At 37.9% G+C, this 24519-nt stretch overlaps 1 protein-coding gene across 4 annotated transcripts in view; it reads right to left on the bottom strand.

Moving 5' to 3' along the window:
• camk2d2 (calcium/calmodulin-dependent protein kinase (CaM kinase) II delta 2) overlaps positions 1 to 24519 on the bottom strand; it is a 48029-nt gene that overhangs the window by 22485 nt on the left and 1025 nt on the right. For all 4 annotated transcript variants that reach the window (XM_088004733.1, XM_088004744.1, XM_014969297.2 and 1 more), the window contains exons 2-4: positions 20941 to 21035; positions 2469 to 2528; positions 1274 to 1328 (exon numbers count right to left, since the gene is read on the bottom strand). In XM_088004733.1, the coding sequence (XP_087860859.1) occupies positions 1274 to 1328; positions 2469 to 2528; positions 20941 to 21035 (210 nt within the window). The remainder of the gene's footprint in view (positions 1 to 1273; positions 1329 to 2468; positions 2529 to 20940; positions 21036 to 24519) is intronic.

Here is a 24519-nt window from a genome sequence, read left to right as displayed (position 1 = left end):
AGTTTGTCGTGATCTCGTCCTTCTCGTTACAAACTGACGGAGAGCGTTTACTTTGTCCCTTATCTGTACTTATTTGGCACGCATAGTACTTGTAGCTAAAGTTAAACATGAGCAGGCAGCACAGTTTCTCAGAAGTAGTAAGAGGAGATTAAAAGTGTCCCTATTGATTAAAGTCTTATATGTATAAAGTAAACGTATTGGCTTTTTGCTAAAGTTACCAGCAGCAGGTCATTGTTGCTGTGTGAGGTCAAAACAGCCACCAAAGGAAGGCCAGCTGCTGCAGCCTGATTTATCATGTTTCATGTATTTATTCAAGCTAAAAATTTGCTGCTTAGATATTCAGGTCAGCTTCTTTTTCTGTTTATTAATAACATGGTATTATAACTTGACATCTGGAGATAAGATAGATAAATGAAAAGGAGGATCTCTCTGCAATTTCTCAACTTAACATGGGCAAACCTTTGAGCTTTTATCCTCTGAATATCTTGCACTTTCAAACACCCATTAAGATGTTGGATACAAATACTTAAGCAAGTCCACAGTTATACAGTTGTCTAAAAAAAAAGTTTTCTAACTTTCATCACAAGTAAAATTATTCTTAACAAAAATAAATAAATAAAAACGTCTTGTTGTGAAAAACAGTATCATAATCAGCTTAGGCTTTCTCCAATAAACTCTTAGGCAGAATTAAGGTTGTTCTTTGCAACCTCTGTGTGTTTTGTAAAAGAGCTCCAAAAGGTGTGTTTTAAGTGAAAATAACACAGGACAACACAATAAGAACAAATCCGCAGAGAATCGTGCATTGAGTTTACTTGTTTCAGATGGATTTGAATCTGGTATTAGTGTAAATGTATGTTTACTTCTAAACCATGGCTTTTTCCAAACACTTTTCAAATTTCCACCCCTATATAAGAATGTCTGATGTTTGCTTATAATACATACAGTAAATATCCCAGGAGGGAACTTTTTTTTCCCAAAACCTTAACCTGATTATCAAAGAGGAAACCATATCAAAACATTAAAGTAAAAAAGAAAGACATAAAATCTGTAATTACTGCAGAACCAAATCTGACAAGTTTATGCTATGCTGTATGAAAACCTTTGGGTCATTTGGCAGAAACTGATTCGTTTAATCTCAGGATGTTCAGAAATAGCAGAATCTCTAACAGCATCTCTGAAGTATTGTTTAATCTCATTCAAGCAAGGAAAGGTGCAAAATGGGACTGTGCTTGTGGGTGTGTGAACAGATAGGCAGGAGGAGTCCATTACTCACAGATCAAACACCAGATAGTGGAAACCCTCTTCTGATATGCTGTCATGGAGTCTTACTGTGGAGGAGATTTCACAAAAACATAGTCAGCTCACGTAGGAAATCAAACAGTGATAAAGAAAGAAAAGCACCAATCCCAGTATCAAATGTGGAGCTGTTTGGGAAAAGGACTTTTCTAAATTTAGGAAGAGTTTTCAGTTAAAGTTGCAGTAGGTAACTTTTATGTAAACAAGTTTTTTTTATATACATTTGTTAAAATTGTCATTGTCCTGACAGTATAATGAGAATGATAAACTTCCCCAAAAATTGACCTCCATCCAGTGGTTCTACTGCCACCTGCAGAAATCATTGCTCCCAGTCATAAATGACCAATCAAAGCCAGGAGGAGAGTCTCAGGACTGTCAAGCATGCTTCTATACATGCTGCTCACACCCTCCCAAAACAGGGTGTGAGCACTGTTTTGGGAGGGTATAATCAGGGTGTGAGCACTGTTTTGGGAGGTGCTCTTGAGCAAACTGACAAGCTCGAGCTTGTCAATTTGCTGCAACTGTGCTGCAACTTGGACAAGCTTAATCGCCTCACAGGAGGTGTTGCACAGCAGGAAGCAAGGAAGAAAGTGTAAGTAGCGTCTACGTGAGCTTGATTGACAAGCTTTAGCCCCTTCTCCTGGCTGTGATCGGTTGTATTTTTGCAGATAGCTATAAAACCAGTGTGAGGAGGCAGAGGAGTTAAATTTTTTTTCTCAGATTATCTGCCTCATATGATACCATGAGGACATAGTTTTAACAAATACATATTTATAAGCTAACTACTGCAGCTTTAAACTGTTTTAAACTGCCTGCTATGCTAGTTGAATATGTCTCAATAAAATGAATCTAAATTTTCAGAAATATTGAGCTCAATGTGATAATAAAGAAACAAAACATAAGAAGAGAGATGCAGGTTCCATCAGTGGTGAAGTGAGGATTGAGGAATCCAAGAGGTCAGGGGTTTTTAGCTGGAGGTTCCTTAAGTCTTTCAAGAAGATTGCACAGGCACAATATCATTAGATACTCAAACACACAGACCAATCCACCCACGCAAATTCACTCTTCACTTGCATTATAAACAAACTGCCTCGAAGATGAACAGCCATTGCAGATATCGCAAGAGACCTGGGGGACGAAACGGGTGTGTCCTGGTGTGTTTTAGCACTCACCGATATTCGGGTGCTTTAGTAAACGACAAATCCTTGCCTCTCTCTCCAGCTTTTGGTGATCTAACAGAAAAGCAGAGGAGACACAAACGCACAGACATTAACAGTATTTCTCATGCTCCATGGTGATTGGCTGCATAAATGATCCAACATGAAGCTGGCTCCAGCTCATGTTTGCCTCGATGGAGGACACAGGACAGTGTTAATGTCACTGTCAGCGTGTTTATGTTGAGTCCGTCTGCGCGTGCTGGCTTTGCATCAGCTTGCTCTTTTGCTTACCAGAACTAAGAGGCTTGACAGAAATAATGTGACCTGATATGTGCTTGGTTACACGCCACACACAGCAACATAACAGCACAGTCAAGGGGCACAGTAAGCTCGAAATGACCTCTGGTGTGTAAGTTGACAAGTAGCTGAGAAAAAAAAAGTGAAATATACCCGAAATGACAGGTAATGTAAGCGTGTCAAGGTTACGAATGAAATAAAAAGACATTTCTGGACAGTTCCATTTTGATCAGTATTATGAAATGTTCAGATTAATTTATTGTTCTGGTGATTTATGTAGAGTGAGCGATGATCCAGTTTTAAGATTCAGATTTTTGTTTTTTGAATATATATATTATTGGTTAGTAATTTGCCTCTTGATTGCACTGAATGACTGTCTGTATAGGCAGGATAAATATTTTTTCATCTGCTTTATGAACAAATGCAAGAACACTAACAGGACACAAGCACACAAAAAGATCGCAATCTGAATGTTAAAATATTTGATCAATTTGGACATAGACTTGGTTACTGGTATGAAGGTTCTCTGGGAGAAAGTGTGTTAGTGTTTTTCTCCTACTTTGTGGAGCGTAAAGTGATTCAGCGTTGCCCCTCCCACACATGTTGCTGCAGACTGATGGCCAGTAGGCTTAAAGACTAGTGTTATTTCTATATTTGCAATAAAACTAAACAATTAAATGCCATAGCTATTATAACATTGATGATAAATACGTTGTTTTACCACCAAAAGAAATAATTATTGATTTTCTGGTTTTACTTGATTAATGTATGATTTTTTTTGTTTTGTTTTTTTATTTTCCCACATTTTTGTGTTGAAATGTTTTTATTAGTCTGCCATCATAGTCTAACCTTATCCATTTTATTCCCATTAGCTGCAAGCAGAAATACAGGAATAAAGGCTTGTACACATTACTCTGTGTGCAATGAATCTATATAATGTGTGTCGCCGAGTGAATAGAGTTTCTGAAATAAATTAACTTTTCAAATTTGTTGAATACAACTGTATTGTGACGCCATTTGGAAATCAGTACTCAGTAGTCGCTCGTTGCTAATTTTCTGAACCCTGTCAGTCAGATCATTGCAGAGACAGAACATCATCTTGGTATTTCCCACACTTGATGGGATCAATTTGTCTCAAACTGGCTTTCAGAACCGTCTTCCACATTCTTGCTGCATTGAACTGAGGTCTCCTAAGTTTCCTGATTCTTGGCTGATGTTGGTAGCACCTGGTGTGGTTTTCTGCTGCTTTATCTCAGTTGACTGCTTAGGTTAAAAGTGTACATTCAGAAATTGAACTCAACATAACAGGTGGCTATTTGAGTTAGCATCGCCCTGCTACAATCGAATACAATTCTGACCATTCTCTTTTGATCTCCCTCATTAACAAGACATTTTTATCCACACTGAAACTAACAGCCATGCAGTAATATGCAATAACTTCCCTTTCTTCCCTCATACTCATGTGAAATTTGAACTTCAGCAAGTCGTCACTAGATGTGAAAGTATATTGAGTTCCCGCTATCTGCAAGACTTGACCAGATGTTTGAGGAACATATGTCCCAATGCATCATCCAAAACTTTACACTGGAGCTGTGGAGTAATTTAACACTGGAGACAACGAGGGAGAAGATGAAGAGGAAAAAAAACAAAAATAGCACAGATAATAGGATAAAAATATATAATGGAAGGTTTTTCAACTATTTATTTAAATATTAAAGATTAGAATATGATAGAAATTCTGTGCATCTAGTAAAATTATTACTGCCCCAGTAATATGCATTTGGGTATCCATGCAACATTCTATTCATCCAAGTAGCCTTTATGCCAACCCACAAACCATTTTCACACAGCCCCACTAGTTTTGTATAGTGCACATTTCTCATTCATTTCCTACAAGAGTAATTAGCAAAAATTATTTGCTAAAAATTATCTGCAAAAATTATTTTCCAGAATAAGACATTAGTCCTAAAAATTATATTTTGTTCATGACACGTGTCAAAGAAAACTTTTGAAAAGTTAACACATTATACCACGCCAAGAGGAAAACACTAAAAAGTACAGAGGTGACTGCGTGGCTGCCTGGATGCAGCACAGCCCCAAACAAGATATGGCAACCCAAGCAGGCTCTCACGTCTCTCTGCAGGGTGATTACACTGATTTCATCTGACTTTATGAACATAGAGTGACACACAAATGTGTCTGTCAGAGAATACCCCGGTCTACTGACTGGACTGTGAGTCAGAACAGCAGTTGTCATAATGAGTAACATGTTATGGTTTTAGAAGTGACCCATTTCAACTTTCCCCCAGGAAAGAAAAACCAAAGAATGAAAAATATAGCAGCAGGTGAACACATCCAACACGTAAGACAAGTAGGAGGCTTTTTTTTGTTTTCTGTTCTTTTGTCAACACATTCAAATCTGAAGCAAAAGAGGACGTAGTGGTTTGTTTTTACATTCCTTACCATGAGTGAACAATTGACAGAAAAAGCACCAAATCACAAAAACATTATTTTAGAAATATTTTTTTTCATCTCTATTTAAAAACATACAAACCAAAAAACATTGTTATCCCAATCAACCTAAAAACTGTTGCTTCAGACCATGGTGGTTACGTGAAATAGGGGTTAAAATGGACACATTACCAATTTTGCTTTCTTGATGTTGGCTCTACAAGTCTACACTGCAGTAGACGTTCTGGTTGAACATTAAAGCCTGTTAATATATTACCTGAAGCGGAGGTCTCTCTTGACTTCTTAATTCGACACGAATCCAAATTAGTGCGTTTTGAAAACTGAAGGGAACAACTGCTAACACCCAAGAGAGACCAAGGTCAAAGCAGACTTCTGCCATCATAAGACACCTCTGATCTTAAAGGCATCAGTCGTTTGTCCTATTTTATGAACCTTTAAACCACCATCATATTGTAAGTATTACTATCACAAACAATTTCCATGTTCTATTTTCCAATGCACATTTCAAACAGGGAGATTGTTGGTGACGCACTGCCTCCTACCTCCACTTACTGCGTAAACAACCAATGGCTTCAGTGCTAATGCTGACCAAATGCAAACATGATGAGGCTCATAAAACAGAGTTTCCATAAACCACTAGGACATGAAGGTAAAAATCCACCATTTTCTAGTCTCCTTTTGGACTAGCTATTACCTTAATGTTCCAGGACAGACTAATTTGGACTTATAACTAAGAAAACAATTCTAACTGCTTTCACTGCTTTTAACACAACCTCACTTAAATATCCTAAATTACATAATGCCTTAGAGAAATCACCTTGTGAAAAGAAGCACCTCACTCCAGCACACAGAGCCTAAAACAGCTACTTTGTGGTGCTGCAGAGTTTCCATATTGCCTGTGAGGACATGTCCATTTAAATAATATTTCACTGTACTGCCAAATGTAGACAAAAACAGAAGAGCACAGAGCCGCAGACAGAGCCTGAAACAAGGACAGCTCAGTGGACGGTGTTTTATTAACATGACCCTCAGAGCAAGGTCACTAATTGCTCTCTCAGTCTCACTATGTTACTGAAAAGTACTTATTTAGCACCTCTCCTATTCTATCTGTCTCAAGCCTGTTTTCAGCTGTAAATTTCCAAAGATCAGATCAGCTGGATTGACCCCAACTTCTGGTTTTCTTACATGAGTGACAGTTATTTTCTCTGTTACGTGAAGATTTGTGCCTTTGGTTATTTTTGTGTTGTAATGATTTTAAGCTGTCTTTGGTTGTAAGAATATAAAACAAATTGCCTATATTTTTATCAAAAGCTGTTATTTGTTCGTCTGAGGCACTTTGTGGAAAACACATTCCACACACTGAGGATTTATCAGGCATTTCGGGGGGGGGGTTTCTCTAACTTGCAGCGTGAACACACAAGCATTTGCTACTGTGCTCACCACAAACTGCACACTGCACATGAAAGCCACACTCCTCCTCAGCATTTTCCAACCTTTACTTTCACTCTACTTTCCCCTCTCTCTCTCTCTCTCTCTCTCTCTCTCTCTCTCTCTCTCTCTCTCTTTTCTCCACAGGTAGTACACCTCCTAGCTGGCTGGACATCTGTTGTCTAGCAACTCCTGCACCAATCAGAGCGTCAGGCCTCTCGTTCTCCTCTGCAGTGAAACCAGCCTTGCATGCAAATGGCAGACATCCCGAGAGTTATCGTGCAACTATAAAACTCTAAAGAACGTCGGGCAGAAAAATAGTTGTATAGGTGTCATCATCATACAAGCGTTTAATTTTAATTCATCTGTTTTTGAATTGAGATAAATAACTCAAACTGTCACAAATAATGCAAAAAAAAAATGTTCAGCTCAATTCTGAAGGCTTAAGAAGTTGCTATGTGAGAAAGAAGTGCTAGTCTGTCCATCCGGTCTGTTATGAAAGCTGTTTTATCGATGCAACTTGCCTTTTCATTGAGAAGGTCCTTATTCAAAAAACAGCAAAGAAGAATTGGGTAACTTGGATTAGAGTGTATGAATGCATGTGAAGATTTTTGGTTGACCCAACATTTTCTTTTATATTTTACTCTAGTAAATCCCTTTTAATATAAACATTGCTACTGTAAGCAAGTCTGAAATCTGCTTGGCCCTGAAACCGCCTAAACTTGATAATAATGTGATGTAAGTCAATGACAAAAAAGCTTTAAAATATTTAGGTGTCAGTGCAAATGTGCAAGCTTGATCCTCAATGCGGCAAAGGCTTTGAGAGGCACTTTGCTTACGTTTGTTAAAATCGACAGCTGGCTTTATAATTCCAGTGCCTTGCAAAAGTATAAAACCTTTGTTTAACTTTTTATTTTTTTTACGTTTTGTATGTTGTAACTGTGAACTCTAATGAACTTTGCTGGATTTATTTTACTTCTAAACCCAAGAAGCCTATGGTAACTCTGAAGAATGGCAAAGATCCGAAGCTCAAATAGAAAATTCAATTAACATAAGACATTTCAGCCATGTCCTTCAATAGTCACCCTTTGTGGAGTCAATAATAAAACAGTCATTGATAGAAAGTTATAAGAAACCCTGTCAGTTTTCCACAAGCCATGTGGGGAAACGGCAAGCATTTGAAAAAAAAGTGCTCTGGCCAAATGAGACTAAAACTAAGTTTTTTTTTGACTGCATGCATAACCTGACATCAAAAAAAAAAAAAAAAAAACACAACATACCCACTGTGTCAGATGGCAGTGGCCATATCATGTAATGTAATATTTCTGGAGAGTTTTGTTTTACACTCACTACAATCCTCTGAAGAAAATTGTATCATCAGAGGAATAACATTTTTTTTGTCTTAAAATATTAAGAAAATATAATTCAAGAAATATATTTTCTTAAAGTCATGAAACTGTGACCCTCACAGTGAATTATTTACTAAGAGAATTGAAAAGGAGTCATCTGGGTCTTTGTAAACTTTGCATACTTCCTCCCAGTCGCAGCACAGATATTTGAGGACTCCAAAAGCAAAACTTTGAGATACTGATCAACATCATGAAGTAGACTCTTTTCTATCAACTCATTTAGTCAGTCATGATGATGTGGAGGCGAAGGTCACAATGCTTATGGCAGCCAGAAAAGGGAAGTAGTAACTAAATTTTAAAGAGGGAAGTGAAGAAAGTGATAATGGAAAAAAATATTAAAAAAACAAAGAAAATGGGGTTTCCCCTGATGAACTGTCACTGTTAGTTCCCAAGCAGCGATCAATGATTTTCACTCAAACTGCACTTTATTAATTATTGCAAGAATGAGAACAGCAAGTTCATGTCATGACATGTGCCGTGTCCGTTCAGTCTGATCTGTTCTGACTAGCCAGAGTCATTACCTTCGATACCTGGGTTATGAAGTTTCTCACAGGTAGTCTGGGAACCAACACTTCTGACTCAGCATTAATAAACATCTTTAAAACCTTGAAAATGGAGGAGCTTTCCATTCTTATCTAAACCCTTCCTAAGTTACAGGGTGGAAATACAGCAAGCCTCATGAATGTAATTGTTGCTGCAAAAGGAGGTTAATATTTTTCCCAAGATTATACAAAGTACAAAGAAAATCATCCTCTAAACTTTCACTAACATAAAGTAACCTTTTGGTCTCTCTATAATGGACAAAGTGAAAGTGTTCATAATGAATAACTTTCCTCTGTATACACTGGGATCATTTCTTTGAACCTGCAGCTTTTCCCTTTGTTTGTTCTGAAAGAGCAGAGGCGTTTGCTTATTTTAATCTGTTCAGTCATGCCAATCCAATGTTCCACATTTCACAACTGATTTGTGAAATTCTTCCCCATCTTATTCAATGTGAAAGTATAAATAAAAACATCTAAAATAAGTGGGCATCTAAAATAAGTTTTATTTTAAAAACATCTAAAATAAAGAACTGCATTGAGTTATTTCCCGTTTTTCCACATGATGGCACAGTTGTTGACATGTGATCAGTTATCTGGCACAAGAAAGTCCTGGGAAGGCCCCACTTCCTCCCACCATCCAAAAACATAAAGTTGGGTTAGCTTGAGATTCTTAATTTTTCTGAAGTATTAGACCAGGCAAATTTGTTCATTATCTTACTTTCTTTCCATATTAAAAAAATATATATCCATACAAATCTCCAAATAAAGTCTTTGGAGTTCACTAACTAACTCCAAAGTGTTGCAATGACAGTGTTTCAAAACTGTCCCCCTCCCCGACCCCCTCTTCAAAACAATAATTGCACCATCATAGGCACCATGAGACAATTTGGGAATTTCCCATGAAGACCCAACCATCCGGCCTCTTCCTCTTTTAGTTTCCTGAAGGCTCACATGTGCAACTGTTGTGCATTATACTGAAGAGTTCAATTTCACATCCTACATATCCAACAATGCTAAATTAGGGAACAGAAAGAGAGGGCTTAAACATAAAAAGTGAATGGAAAAATAAAGAAATAAAAAAAAGCAGAGCAGATCAGTGACACATCGTTTAGAATATGAATAAAATAGAGTTTTCATAACAGGTAAGTGTAGCAGATACTGTTATACCACGATGATAATGGGCACACTGGTCAGCAATGATAGAGAGGGAAGACTATTAAAGTAACCACTCGTCACAGCCATGTATGCTGGATCTCATACGGGAAATTTATGGGACAATATTAATGCGGGAGCACCCCGGGGGCAGATGGGTAAAATACGGTTGTTTCAAAACGGGAGACCTGACAGGTATGGGTTTCTTGAAAATTACAGTGAGCTCCTCATCTGTCCATAAGGTAAGAAAACTAAACTATAGATCACAAAAACAGTCCCATTTTACTTTGGTTGCATGTTTAACACACAACCACTGAAGTCACAAGCTAATCATCTGCCATTTAGAGGCATAAGTGCAAACAGTGCAACAGATAATCCAACTATTTTAAGTCACTTGATTGATTTTCTGCTATCATAATCAAAAAGACAGCCAGTTTTTAGAGAAACACCACCAGGACTACGATGGATACCAAACAATTCCAGGTTAAATTACAAGATTTGACAGTTTTTGATACTACTTTGGATTGGCGATCAACTTGAGTTTACTTTGGATGCTTTCTTGGTGTGACATTTCAAACGGGTTATAAACACTCTCTGGGCTGGCCTCAGCCAAAGTACACTTTTAAACAATAAACAATAAATCATATCCTCAGTCTTAACTGTTACACTAAGGCAAATCCCAGCCACGTGTAGCAGAGCAGGTTAACAGAAATGCTGTCCTCTAAATTAATTAAGAGTTTTAATTAAAAAGATTAAGTAAGGCAAATGTAACATCCTTAGTGGGCAGCAGCGGAGCAATCTTCCTCCACACGGTTATATTCCTCAGCTTACAGAACACAGGGGCCTAATAAAACCATTCAAAAAGCAGAGACACCGTCACCCTCGGCTGGTTACCAACAGAGGAAGAGTTATGAAACCAATAACTCCCAAGCTCCCCCCCCCGCAAAGGAGAAACAAAGGCAGCTGGTGTCAAAGATAAAACCGCTCCAAGAGTATGCCTGGGAGTACATCATGGAAATGTTTTATCGTGTTCAAGTTTAAAGCAGACACAGTCAAATGTGTGAAATAATTTTAATCTGAAGAGGATAGTTTGAAGACATCCCGACAAAATGACCAAGAAGAACAAGTAGGCACACCAACACTTCTGTAATTAAATACAGAGATTTGCATGCATAAATCAGGCCAAACTGTGCCTTGTTAATATTTATGAGCCCAGCATTGAGCTTACTGTTGTATGCTGCAGGTGAGGAGCATCTGCAGCACGGAGGTAATAACACAATCATCAGAGTATTACAGGGACACTTTGAGAATATTGTCTTTTAATGTTACAAAAAGGACAAAAGAAATTAAACAAGGGGAAACTGAAAGGATAAATGCTGAGGTTCCTGCATATAGATCCCCTTCCTTAGTCAAGGTTCAAGTCAAACCACAATGATAATTAAAGCAAACCATTTATCCAAAGTGCAACTTCAAAGAAAAAATGTTTATAAACTTGTATTATAATTGTAATTTTCATAATTGTTTCAAAAATATTTTCAAAGTACTGGAGATTTTTATGTTATCTTAACAGAATTTCACAGTTTAGTACATGTATCAGATGCTTGTTGACATTTAAACCTTTTTTATAATTTTTTCATAAGTTTAGTCAAGATGCGCTTTTCTAAATTTATAAATGTTTTCATGTTAGTTCATATTAGTTTCAATCTTATTTCTGGTCAGAGTGAAAATTCTACAAAAGTGCACTTGTCATTCTGCAGTTATTCCAGTTCTGAGGACTGATTATTTAAATTAAACCCCATTTAAATACCAAATTCTGTCAGCTTGAGGTCTTTTTTAAAGATGTTACAAAATGTTTTCATATAGCAGTTTGCTTTTCCTAAAGTTAATAGATAATTTGTTTATATTTCCACCGTACCCAAAAAGCTGCTTCAGATTTTACCTGCTGCAGAAAAAGTCTGCATCGTCCGCAAAAAATAAACAAAAATAAGTGTTAAACATATTTACAGAATAGAAGCAATAATGGACCAATCAGCAGACCCTGTGGCAGAATCATTATTATTCACAGGCTATGTTTTGTTGTAGCCTAATTCCAGAGAAAGTAAAAGAAGACATTTTAAAGGCAGAATGATCTCCACGGGCTACCTGAGCAACTCATCCAGCTGAAAGCTGTAACAGACATTACAACAAAAAGGTATAATATTCTACTACCACTAAATTTAGCAGTTGTTAATTCTGTATTATTATAGACTTTTTTTTCTTTTTCTGGCTTAAATAAAAAGCAGTTAACTCAGTTAATCCCTTTTTTATTAAAGTGTGTGGGAACATGACAACATGGTACTTTTTATCAGAGGTTATCATGCCTTGAGAATTTTATGCCAAGACGAAAATTACTTTTTAAATGAACATCACATTATAATAATTATTTTTATTAATAGCACTGTGGGAACATTACACAGTGGCAGAATAACAGAATAGTTTACTTTTGTTGAGGTCTTTTATAAAATCCACATACAGCAGCACTTCAAGAACAGATTAATTGCCATGGGGCCAGACAAGGAGAAAAACTAGAGGGAGGACAAACAGCATTCAAAGAGACATTGGGAGCACATGGTGTATAATTAAGAAAGCTGTTCTTGAAGTCTATTAGGCTTATTTGTCATGCTGTAGGTTCTTTCCTTACAGAGTGAGTCACCGAAAGGCAATTTTAAATGCAACAGCTGCAATTTTCATTTCTAGCTTATAGTTACAGGACTCTATTTTACTAGAGATGAAATTGTCCTTTGAAGTCAGGTTTAATTCTCCGGCTGAGTCTGTCCCCTAAAATCTGCCAGAATGGGGCCTCAATAAGACTTTAGATTTAGGTTTGTAATTTATGTTGGTTAACAACAATAGATTTGGTTTCCCTACCACTGAAGCCACAAGATAATCTTCAGCCACCGCAACAAATGACGCAAAAATGAATCTGTAACCAAGACAATTCAATCGACTGACTTTTCGCTATCTTGCTCAATATCAAAAAACGGTTTTAAAGCAACACCACCAGGACTAAGGTGGATACCAAATTGCTTATGCGTTAGATTTACAGGTGCACCAGAAATATGCAAATAGTTTCCGATTTGAGATAGTTGTATGTAAAAAAAAAAAGAAAAAGTACTAATTGCATTGTAATTGATAAATCAAAGTTAACATGTTGAAATACAGTCCCTAAATAAAAGCAATTAGATGATGTACTATACATTTTACATATTAATATCATGGTACAGTGAGGCCATGATTTATGTAAAAGTATACAGTGAGAATCTCATAGCAGCCCAGGCCTACTGTTATTATTTTATCATTTGTATGTACCTCAATGTCTCAAGCTGGCAACAGGGAATGTCTAAACAGCAAATATCCATATCAAAATTTCAAACATGAATTCTTCCGTCCAGAAAACTCCATCTCATCTCAATTAAATGTTTGGTATTTTGCATGACAATAAATGTTTCCAGGTTAAGAAGCAATTGAAGTGATAAACTGTCAACAAATTTCACGCAAAATACATTTGGTACAATTTACTGGTAACTGACATACTGTATATTTATACAGATTTACAGATTGGGCAGAGGTGCATTTCCCAATGAAAGGCTTTAACTGAAACCAAAAACCGTGGCGTCGTTCAAAAGATGGAATACTTTCAAAGCCGTGTGCACGCACATGTGTGTGTCAGATAGAGACAGACAGCATGAGAGCACGACCAGCATTTATTTTTAGCCTTCAAGTACCCAGTGAGTCATGTGATTCCCCTTCCCTCCTGTTTCTCCAATCTCCATCTCGTTCCATCCCCAACGTTCATATCGTCATGTCTGCAATCTCTCATTTTACCTCTCAACAAAGCAAGGTGAATCAGACCAACAGTGACTTAATACAAATTTAAAAGATGAAAATGAGGAGAGAAAAAACAAAATCTGTTGCTACCAAAAGTCTGTTCTGACTGAGGGTTGGTTTGAAAAGAAAGATGACCGTGAAGAGGAGGAACGTTTAAGACAAATTCAAAAATAATTTTGTTTTGATAAAATCCAGGGATTTTTCAAATGCTGTGTCCAAGCAAACAAGGCTATGCCCCTTTTCTGTTGTCTTGCAATGCAATAACTATAAAAATGAAATGAACAAGCTTTGTCTTTTATATAGTCAAGACACTTAAAAACAGATGAGGGTTTACAGGCATGCACAAGCGACAGCACGGCAGCGCACACCCACACATGCACAGCGCACCACCAGCAAATATAAAGTGACAAGAGATGGCAAGCAGAGAAGCAGTGACAGGACACCGACACAAGCATGAAGGGAGAGTACAAATCAACTGCTGTGGGAGAGCGTCTCAATGCATGAACACAAAAACTCAAGTACTGACTTGCCATCCTTTCTCTTGTTATCTCCCTTTTTCGCTGCTTCCTATCATTTTCTTCCCCTCTTGCCATATTCTCTTGCCCCCTCTTGTTCTCTGACTCATCTACTGCTCCAAATGAAATGCTGCACAATCGGGATTGTAGATTGCAAGAGAGTGACCGGCCCCAGCAGGACCACTGCACATACGTGCCCACACGACAGGAAATGCACACAGAGCGTTGATCTGCCCACATTCCAGCCATCAGTCCTATCTTAAACCTCTGTCAATTCCAGATACTGACACACGCGCCTGCATCTGCTTATGGGTTGGTGATGGGGGGTGGGAGGGTTGGGGCAATGGCTTATGATCCTGCCAAAGAGACTGGAATCAGAGTTGCAGTTCTGAAGCTTATCATGTAAAGCGGCTAAGACTGTGTCTGACACGCCAGCATGTCGAAATATACACACACACACAAGCGGACCGTGTGTGTTTTTAGAGTCAGACCCACATGCACAAGGAGTGAGATTATTCTTCACAGTATTTTCGGAAAATCTGTCTGTGCAAGTGGTGAGACACCGATCCGTCTGCCGAGGTGTCCGTTACCGACTGAGCTAGCGAGGGTCAACACGGGTAGAACAGAGAAATAGCGAGAGGAGTCTTCACACAAAAAACAGGACAGCAGAGCAGTAAGAGAGAAGACATAATGGAAGAGAGGAAAAATGCAACACAAAGAATACAAAAGGGACAAAGACGTTTTCTGCTGCTATGGACAGAAAACTATATCATAGCACAGTTTTAAGTATTGAAGAGTTTTAACAATTAACATAAACAGCATCAAACTAAAAAAAAAAAAAAAAAAAAAAAGTATAGTCTTTAAGATAGTGTGTGCTTACTGGGGCATGGCGATGGTGCCCCAGATACGCAGCCATCACAGGTTCCAGTCCCGGCCTGTTGACCTTTGAACCACATGTCTGCCCCCTCTCGCAAAACCAGCTTTCCTGTCTCACCACTATCAAATAAAGGCCACTAGAAAAGGAAACAACCTTAAAAATAAAAAATAAAGAAGATAATGTGTTTATAGAATATTAACAGAGCACAACCAGAACATAATGCAAAAAAAGATCAAACTATTGGTTTCAATCTCTTCTCCAATTTGCAAAAATCCTGAAATAATGGAGGCCCCACATACCACTCGTTAAGCCACATGCACCGTCCGTCCGACCAAACTTTAAAGCCTACCTTTATTATTATTATTATTATTATTATTATTATTATTATTGATATTTTCTGCTTTTTGATAAGTAATTGAAGCTGTTTTATTACTCAGCACTATACTGTGTTTCATTTGTCAAATCTGCAAAAGGGATATGATAAGTGGTCTGTACCTTTTGGTATAAACAACATGGAAGCATAAATTCAGACTTCTGCTGGTGGTCTAATGCTATGGGGGATATTTACTTCTGAGGGTTGTTTCTGGCCATCTCCATCCCTTTGGGATTACAGTGTACCCCTCTTCATATCCTTCCAGCAGGATAATGCACAATGCAACACAGCTCAAATCATCTCTAATGACAACAGCAAGTTCTCTGTACCCCACTGGTCTCCACAGTCACCAGCTCTGAATCTACTAGAGCACCTTTGGGATGGACTGGAACAGGAGATTTTCATCAGGAATGTGCAGCTGACAACATGCTATAATTTAAAATGAATTAAAGAAGCCGAGAAGTGTTTCGGACACTTCTATGCAATGAAAAATTAAGGCAGTACTGAAGGCAAAAAAAGCAGAGTAAACCCAGTATTAGCATGGCATGCCAATCAAAGTGAGAATTCAGTTAACATAAATATTTTAATTATTGCAGTTATTTATTTTTTATTAAATAGTTAAATGACCTTTAAAGTCCCCATGGTTTTGACTGAACAAGTATAAGCACGTTTCCATAGTCAGCAATAAAATGCAAAGCAAGAGTTGTAAAAATTCACTTTACACATGGCTTATGTACAGCCATTTAAAAAGTTAACAACTTTAAAATCATGCTACTGCACTGACAAAACCACAAGTCTAACATTCATCACAAAAAATAAAAAGAGAATGACAAAAATACAAATCTTAGAAGAAAGAGTGAAATACCCAAATTAGAGAATCAGCAAAATTTCACCACAAAACCAATATTTTACCTTTCGTCATTTTTTTCAGCAGAACTATACTTCTGAATGTACAGCAATGCTTTTGACACTTTTACATTGTAAATCAACCAAGTTTACAATGAAATGTCTTGTCTCAATGTGTTCAATTCACATATTCCTTAGATTGCTCTCTATTGATAGCAGCATGCAATAATTTATAGATTAAAAAAAAAAGAGAAAGAACGCTGCTGCAAAACAAACCAAAATCCTGTTGAAGCCTCAAGTTGTTGCAGTTCACCTAAACAGTGTACTCCATGTGTGAACATTAATGGCAAAGAACAAGAATGAAACAAGTCCTTGGAGTTTGTTTCTCTTGTTTTTGGCAACCCCTAGAGCAAGTTTTCTCAATTCTGGTCTTCAGAGACCATTTCCTTGCATGTTTTATGTGATTTTCTTCTGCCACACACCTGACTTGAATAGATGGATGATTTACAAGCTTCTGCAGAACTTGATGGCATGCAGAGGAGGTCATGCAATCATTTGAATCAAGTGTTCTGAAACAGAGACTCATCAAAAATATGCAGGGCCCCAGTCCCAGAGGACTGGAATTAAGGAACACTGTCCTGAAGATGTCCAGCAAAAAGGTGTTAACAGCTCTACACGTAACTATCTAATACAACAGTCAACAGAATGCAGAAAAGAGATAGGTTGTAAACAAAACTTCCAGAGCATGTGGCGCCGCTGGCATGTCAAGGCATCTTGGGGAATGCATGTCTTAGATGCCAGTTAGCCATCAAGAGACAAATTAGTCATTCATTCATCAGCATGCCAATGCATTTTACAGATAAAGCTTGTAGTTACACAAGCTCTTCCTGCTAACAATTAAAAAACAATTTGAAAGACAGTCAAAGATCCTGGTCCAAATTTATTTGTTATGGCCCATCGCACACCAGAACGTTGCACTGTATTTTCCTAAGAAAATAAAATCCTTTTTATGTGGATAGAACTGATGATAGCTTTATAGGGATGAGTATTATGCAACATTGATTTTTTTTTTTTTGCACTTTATGCCAAGTAATACTGTTATTTCCTCCTCCAACACATACCTGGAGAGCTGCTTTGACTCATTAATACATGTTTGAGAAAGCCTTAAATCTCCCATGGCAGCTATTCAATGCGTATTTACCCAAGCCTCCTCCTTGGAGCTTCAGTCTCCAACTGAGCCTCCGCCTTCACAGCATCCCTCCCCTGCTTCTCCCCCATACAGCTCCACCAGACTAGTGGCAGAAGCAATTAGCAAACACCTGGAGGAACTGCGCATCTGTTAAGCTTATCATTCAAACTACAACGCTCCTAAGAAGAGTTGTAAAACTGCGTCAACGGATGGACTGGAGAAGCAGTGTTGGGATGACGTGCTGAAGTGGGAGTGTCAGAAAAGGAGGTAATAAACGAGATGTGGGGGACTTTAGATCATATTTTATTCTGTTAAAATATGATTCTATTATCTTTCCTATGAATATTTTGTTTTGTTTTGTCATTAAAAAGCATTGTGTTTCATTGCCCATGTTAAGCTGAATATTCATATAAATGTTGGTAACTATTCTGGCTGAGAGTGAACTGAGTCTAGAAAGGGATCAGCTTTTAACAGGCGCTTAGGGCAGCTTTGGGTCCTAAGTTTCTGTGTTGAAGAACTAAAGCTCAGTAGAACATAGTGTGACGCACGTCGGATTTATGAATGTCGTTTTGTATATTCAGGTTAGCCGAAGTAGTGAAAAGTTACCAACAGGCATTGTGTGTTTGTGACACGAAGTTGTAAAGTTTCATAAGACAAAATGTATGTTGCTGTATTAATAATGGAGATATGGTTATCTCAGCTAAGCTAAGGTTTCGTGTCGAAGAACGTAAGCTCAGTAGATCATAGTGTGACGCACGTCGAATTTATGAATCCTGTTTTGTATTTTCAGAAAAAGGAAAGTGAAGAAAATCTACCACCACCGCATGTCTCGACGTCACTATTGTTCGAGTGTGCAACAGAGACAGGCCAATTTCAAGACATCAGAAAGGGACATGATGCGAAGTAAAATTACTTTAAAATTGCTTTTGATATATACAGCATTTTAATAACTGAAGTTAACAGCTACTGTTACTGTTACTCTCCAATGAAGTAACTATTTGCTTGAAAAATACATTAAAACACCTTCAAAAGCAACATCAATAACAAATTAACTAATATTTTGTATGAAATGCCAAAATTAACATCACCCCAGAAGTATGGTAAATATTGTACCATGGAAATGGCAAAAAAACAAAACAAAACAAAGACAACAAAAGACAAAAACAAAGAAGCAAAACCAGAACTTATTTAATTTCTGTCGATACATAATGTAATGGGCTTTGATTTAGTGCTCAGCATTTGTACCTGGATAAAAGGCCGTCTCGTCTTCTATAAGCTCTCATGTGTTACAGGGTCTGTTTTCATGATTCAAAATCCCGCAGTTTTCCAGACTCAACCTTTAAATTCTCAATCATTTTCAGATCTTTTCAAAATATAAGTACAAACATTTTATATAAAGCTAAAACTGTTCACAAAATACATTTTACAAACTAAGACCAAACCACATATTATGAATATAAATCTCTGTATTTTATTTAATGATTCAGATTTGAAGTTTTTTGTACCGTGATTTGAAGGTAACAGGATCTTGAGCTCGTTTTGTTGCGTAAATGCTTTCATTTATAATCTGGAGATAACATAAGCTTAAGTTTTTTGTTAAGAATAAAGTTTCAACACCTCATCTTAATGATAACTCCAGCAAGAGTTTTAATAACAATTTAATATTTCCCATTATCATGACATAAAATCTCTGGCTGACTGTCATAATACTATGTAATGTAACCATGAGGCGCAATTGCCTTGAGCTTTGATGTTGAGATAAACTATTATCCCTGGGGAGTAATTTGTTTTGCAGCAACAGAATTAATGTGAATTATCATTGAGGCTGACACTATCATGGACAAAAGAACATTTGTATCTTTTTTATTACATTTTATTTCCACCTGTTCTAAGGATGTCATTGTCTCAACATTGGGAAAATTAAATTTTGTTTTCTTGTCACACGTTTCATTATCTCGTCAGGCCAATAAGATTCTCAGTCATTGATTGTTCTAATTGAGACTTCAATCTCATTATGTTAGAAAACAATAACTCAAACTTTGCTTATAATCTCATACATATCAAAGCACAAATTCATGAGCTAATGGGTGACATATTTGTACTCCTGCTTCACATTATTCTGTGTTGTAATGAACAATGAAACTGGATTTAACACTCATCTTTGGACTGAAATTGCTATCTAATCGAAAAGAAAAATTGATTTTTCTAGACTGTGGGTGAAAATAGAACACGGATAAAGATATAAACCACAAATGATTCACCATCCTCAATTTTGCATTCCTCAAAAATGTGTGGAAATCCTGGGGTTAAGAGTAAAACAGAAATCTCTGGTTATTAACCCATTATTATCATCATCATTCCAAGTCGATGGCTTTCAGCTTCATCTTTCTTTTCTGGCCTCTCTGCTCTCTGTCACTCTCAATGACAACAGCCAGTAGTTCACGCAAAATCCTCATTTAAATGGGGGCATCTGCACCACTTTTGCATGTGCCATTTTTGTTGACTGCATGCAACACACTCACATACTGCGCGTGCAATTTGTTGTTTGCTCATGCAATTTGGTGCTCTTCATTCTGACTCAAGATCAGGCCCAAAGTGTGGTCAAACATTTTGACCACACTTTGACTACAAAGTGGTGAGCGTCTTCTTCATTCAACCTGAGGTAAAAGCTAGTAAGAAAAGAGTCTTAGTTGTCTGAGTGCTCTGGTACCAGTCCCTGTTTTGCACAAAAAACCAAGTGTTGGCATAAGTGGAGTCTGACAGAAGAAAAGAAACCTTAGAGGCACAACACTCCACCGGTTAGTATTCACAAATAGGCTGGGTCATGGCTGTGCTTGTGCGTGCACATGTTTGAGAGTGTGTCTTTGTGGGCTTGAGTATGAATATGGTTGCGTGCTCGCGTGCGTGCGTGCGTGCGTGCGTGCGTGCGTGCGTGCGTGCGTGCGTGTGTGTGTGTCCCAAGCTTGAGGCAACCAGGCCAGCGGCTACAATTACAATGACGGATGTGAAAGAACTGGGTCGGCTTCGCAAGAGATCTGCCCCTGGGAGGACAAGACCAGCTAGAGCCCTGAATCAATACAGAACACATACACACATCCGAGGTTGTGTGTGACTAAATTTTGCATAGAAACTAAAGGACAAATAAGAATAACACAAATAGGAAGGAAACCAATGCACCAAAAGTGCAAATGAGCAAATAAAGGATGACATATTACTGTTCATTGCTGTTCATCGTTTTCTTCTGCAAACCAGGAAAAAAAAAAAACTACCAACATTCAAACTCAAGGTAGATGTTTTCCTCACTGCCTACATGTCTGATTGTCTGTCTGTCTCTCAGTGACATTTACAATACCCGTGCACACACTCATGTGGTCCCACTCTAACCTCAAGCCCACTCTGAGAGGCAGCATCATTCAGAGTCTATAAACACTTCACTGAGTGACAAGCAGAGAGTGTTTCTGGTATTCATGCAAAGTGCGTCCTTATTTATTTTTCTTACATAAATGTTTGTTTTTCTTACCTCTGGCAGAAAGCTTCTTGGTGTTGATGATTTTAGCAGCATACTCCTGTCCAGATGAGATCTTCACGCACCTCCTGACCACAGAGAATGCTCCCCTTTAATTAAACACAAACAAAATAAAATACGTCAGCGATGTGTCTTTGATGAAAAAAGAAGAAAAAAAAACTGCCCACTTGAAAAGCAGTCATGCCAACCTGACTCTCTGGGCTGAATGAAGTTTCTGTTACTGATTTTTCCATAAGCGTTTGATGGTAGTTACAGGTCAAAAAGAATGTCAAAGGAGTTCAAAGAAGAATTTGTTGCAACCAACCCAAGCAGAGAGCCAGTTGTGAGTTAGGCGACCAAAGAGAAACTATGCCAGTTAGCTTTGCTTTGAACCTTTGAACAGAGAGAAAATGTTTCATTTGGGATCTAAAAGTCACATTTTGACCAGCAAAAACAATGAAAACTTGCAAACAGAAAACAAAAAAACATAAAAAATAAAAAAAAAAACATAAAAACATACAGCTAGAGGAACAGCTGGTGAATGAAACTGGTGTGGTATGGATGCATCTCAGCCTGAAAGGCCTTACAGGTCACCAGTAGGTCTCAAACTAAAAAGAGCAGATTTTTTTCCAGTCAGTGAACACATCACACCCAAGCAGAAATGTATACTGCACAAATAGCAACACCTTTCAGTGTGGAAGTTTCACTGAGGTTGGAAAATTAAAAATATTTTTTTTTACAGCATAGCGAGGTGTTTCATGATTATATAAGAAAAAGTACAGAAGACCTAAAAGGCTATTTAAAAGGTTTCTGTGGAGACATGCCTGCCATGCCTGCTGTTCATTCAGGCTGCTACTTTTAAACTATTTTGGAGTTAGACTTTCTAGATAATAGGAGAGCTGAATGCATTACAAAAAAAAGTTGGTTTATTTGATCCTTTTGAGCCTTCAAAGTTTGTCATAAAACATTCTGGATTCGGAAACGTTGGCAGAGTTAAGCTTAGGATCAATTTTTTTTTAGGGAACATAAAAGGGACTAATGGTAACAGCGCTAATTACTCATTTAAAAGTGTACAAAAGGAAGCTTATAATGACAGATCCTTTGTCGTTTTCTCTTAGTTTAAAAAAAGTAGTGAAAACCTTTTTTACACTGCCTAAATAAGTCATTTATGTCTGCTTATGGCAGAAAAGCCAGTAAAGCAGTTACGTATAATAGAATTGGCTAAAAGTGTTATCAGCATGGCAAAGTCTTGCACAACTGGAGGTTGGAAACGCTCATCAGTACATTTTACTGACTTAAATATCGCACCAGACAAGAGAAACGATTATATGATGAAGCAGCTCGTCATCGATTTTCAAAGTTAGAAGCAAACAACCTTTAAAAAGGTAAGGCACAGCAGATTTGTTTGCTACCTGAGGTTTGTTTACTTCATTATTCTTCCATTACACTGTTGAAATCAGTAATCACAAGTGATGTCATACTGTTGCTTAACTTGTCTGAAATGATAATAAAGAAACTGCAAGAATTACTAACAGATATTAATCTACAAAAAGTTGGATCTTCAGCTGATAGACATTTTGGGGATTGTCAGCACAGTAACAGGTGAAGATGACATGTTTGTCTATCAAGTGCAGAGGCGAGTGCTGCATTTCATCTCACAAATTTACTCATCCTACAAACCTTCTGTACACTTTTTTAAAACAAATCTCTGTATTGTTTCAGTCCTTTTTTGTTTTGGTGTCAAGGTCATTAATGAAGATCAAAGAACTAGGTCAGCTATATTTGAGGAATAGAAGGAGCACAGAGCTGCATCCGATGCAGCCTTGGAAAGGTTCACCCATCTTAAGACGGCTAGGCTCTGCAGTCATGGAGACACCTTTAGCATCCAATATTCCTCATGACCTGAAGTCAATCCTGACCTCTGATTTACTCATTTTCTGGGGTCTGATAACTGTGTTTATTACAGCCATTATTTTATTTGGTGAAGGGTGTGTAACAAACTAAATCAATAATTGTGCAACGACTTGTTGATAAATGGTGATTTTAAACCTTTGATTTATCTAACATAAATGAAAAATTTGCACAAAAACAACCTCTTTTATAGTACTTATTGCAGAAAAAAATCATAGCATAACCAGTTGCATGAGATTTCAAGTGAACAGATTGTTATAGGCGGATTGATAAATGGTCTGTGCTCGTACTGCACTTTATCAAGTTCAGAGGAGCCCAAAGTGCTTCACCCTACAATCATGGTGGCAAGTCTGACCGATCCTCTGATCAGCATCAGCAGGCAAGACAGATGATGAGCAAAACTCAAGAGGCAGACAGAAAGGGACTTGAACCAGCAACCCACTGATCGTGAAGCTGAACACCTACCACTGTCGCCACCATATGAAGCAGAAACTCTACAAATATATCGGCAACTGCGAGGTTTTAGTACGTTGTATGTTTTCAGCAGTACATCAATTTCATTTAGACAACAATGGCTCTTTGGATTGTAAATGTTGCTGAACCTTTTTACAAGGGGAAAAATTGCTGCAACATTGAAGAAATTAGGATGATGAGCTGCAGACAGATTTGAGAGATCAGCTCTTCAAACAGGGAAAGAGAGACTGCATTATTTTGGCTGAGAGTTAACTAGCTGCAGACACGTAGGACTCAAGGCTGCAGGTCAGAAAGCACATGACAACAATACATAGAGGCCCACACCTTTCAAGGAGCAAGCAAGACTTTTAAAAGCGTGTACAACGCATATCTGCTGTGCACAAAAGAAGAAGGTAAAATTATGTGACTACTAGTCTAACAATGTGTTGGGTCCCATTTTGCTCTTAAAACAGCCTGGTAGAATCCTGAAGTGGTGGTGTAGTAAATGACACCAAGAGCTTCTTTGAGTCGGGTAAGATGTGAAATGTGGTCTTCCAGAATCCAGACTTGTTTGTCCCACACATCCCATAGATGCTGTAGATTTGATTGAGAGCTGGAGAATTTGAAGGCCACATGAAAACCTAAAAGTTGTTGCACTCCTTAGACCAGTCCTGAACCATTGTTGCTTCTTGGCTAGAGCATTATGCTGGTGGTAAAGGTGACACTCATGATGGTCCTAGTTCCCTGAAAGGACGACTTGCTTTTCCAATACTCCTTTGGTAGGTCAAGTCAAAGTTGAATCCAAGGGCAGGACCCAAGGATTTCCAGGCAAACCATCGACTTCCCCTCCACTGGCCTGTTCTCTCCTCCATGCTCCTAGATACTGGCCTCTGGAGCCCTAGAACACCTTACAAGAAATGCAGTTTTGAAGACATCTGAACCAAGTCATCTAGCTTTCACAATCTGGTGCTTGCCAAACTCATTCATATCCTCGCGTTGGCCTTTTTTCCTTCTTCCAGCAACGTTGAGTACAAAGTGTTTGCTTGCTACTTAGAATATTATGCTAACTATCTGGTGTAATTAGGGGGTAATCACTGCAATGCACTTCACCTGTTAAAAGTCATAATGTTTTGCCTGATCAGTGTATGCTGGTATGTGCGGATGGTGGCCTGCAGCTCTGTCAGAGGAAAGGTGAGAGTTCCCCTGCTGGGCTCTGATAATTGACCATGG

This window comes from Poecilia mexicana, unplaced genomic scaffold, assembly GCF_051168715.1.
Source record: "Poecilia mexicana isolate PSO_F unplaced genomic scaffold, ASM5116871v1 scaffold_1, whole genome shotgun sequence".
NCBI lineage: Eukaryota > Metazoa > Chordata > Actinopteri > Cyprinodontiformes > Poeciliidae > Poecilia > Poecilia mexicana.
This window is presented reverse-complemented; position numbering and strand designations above follow the sequence as displayed.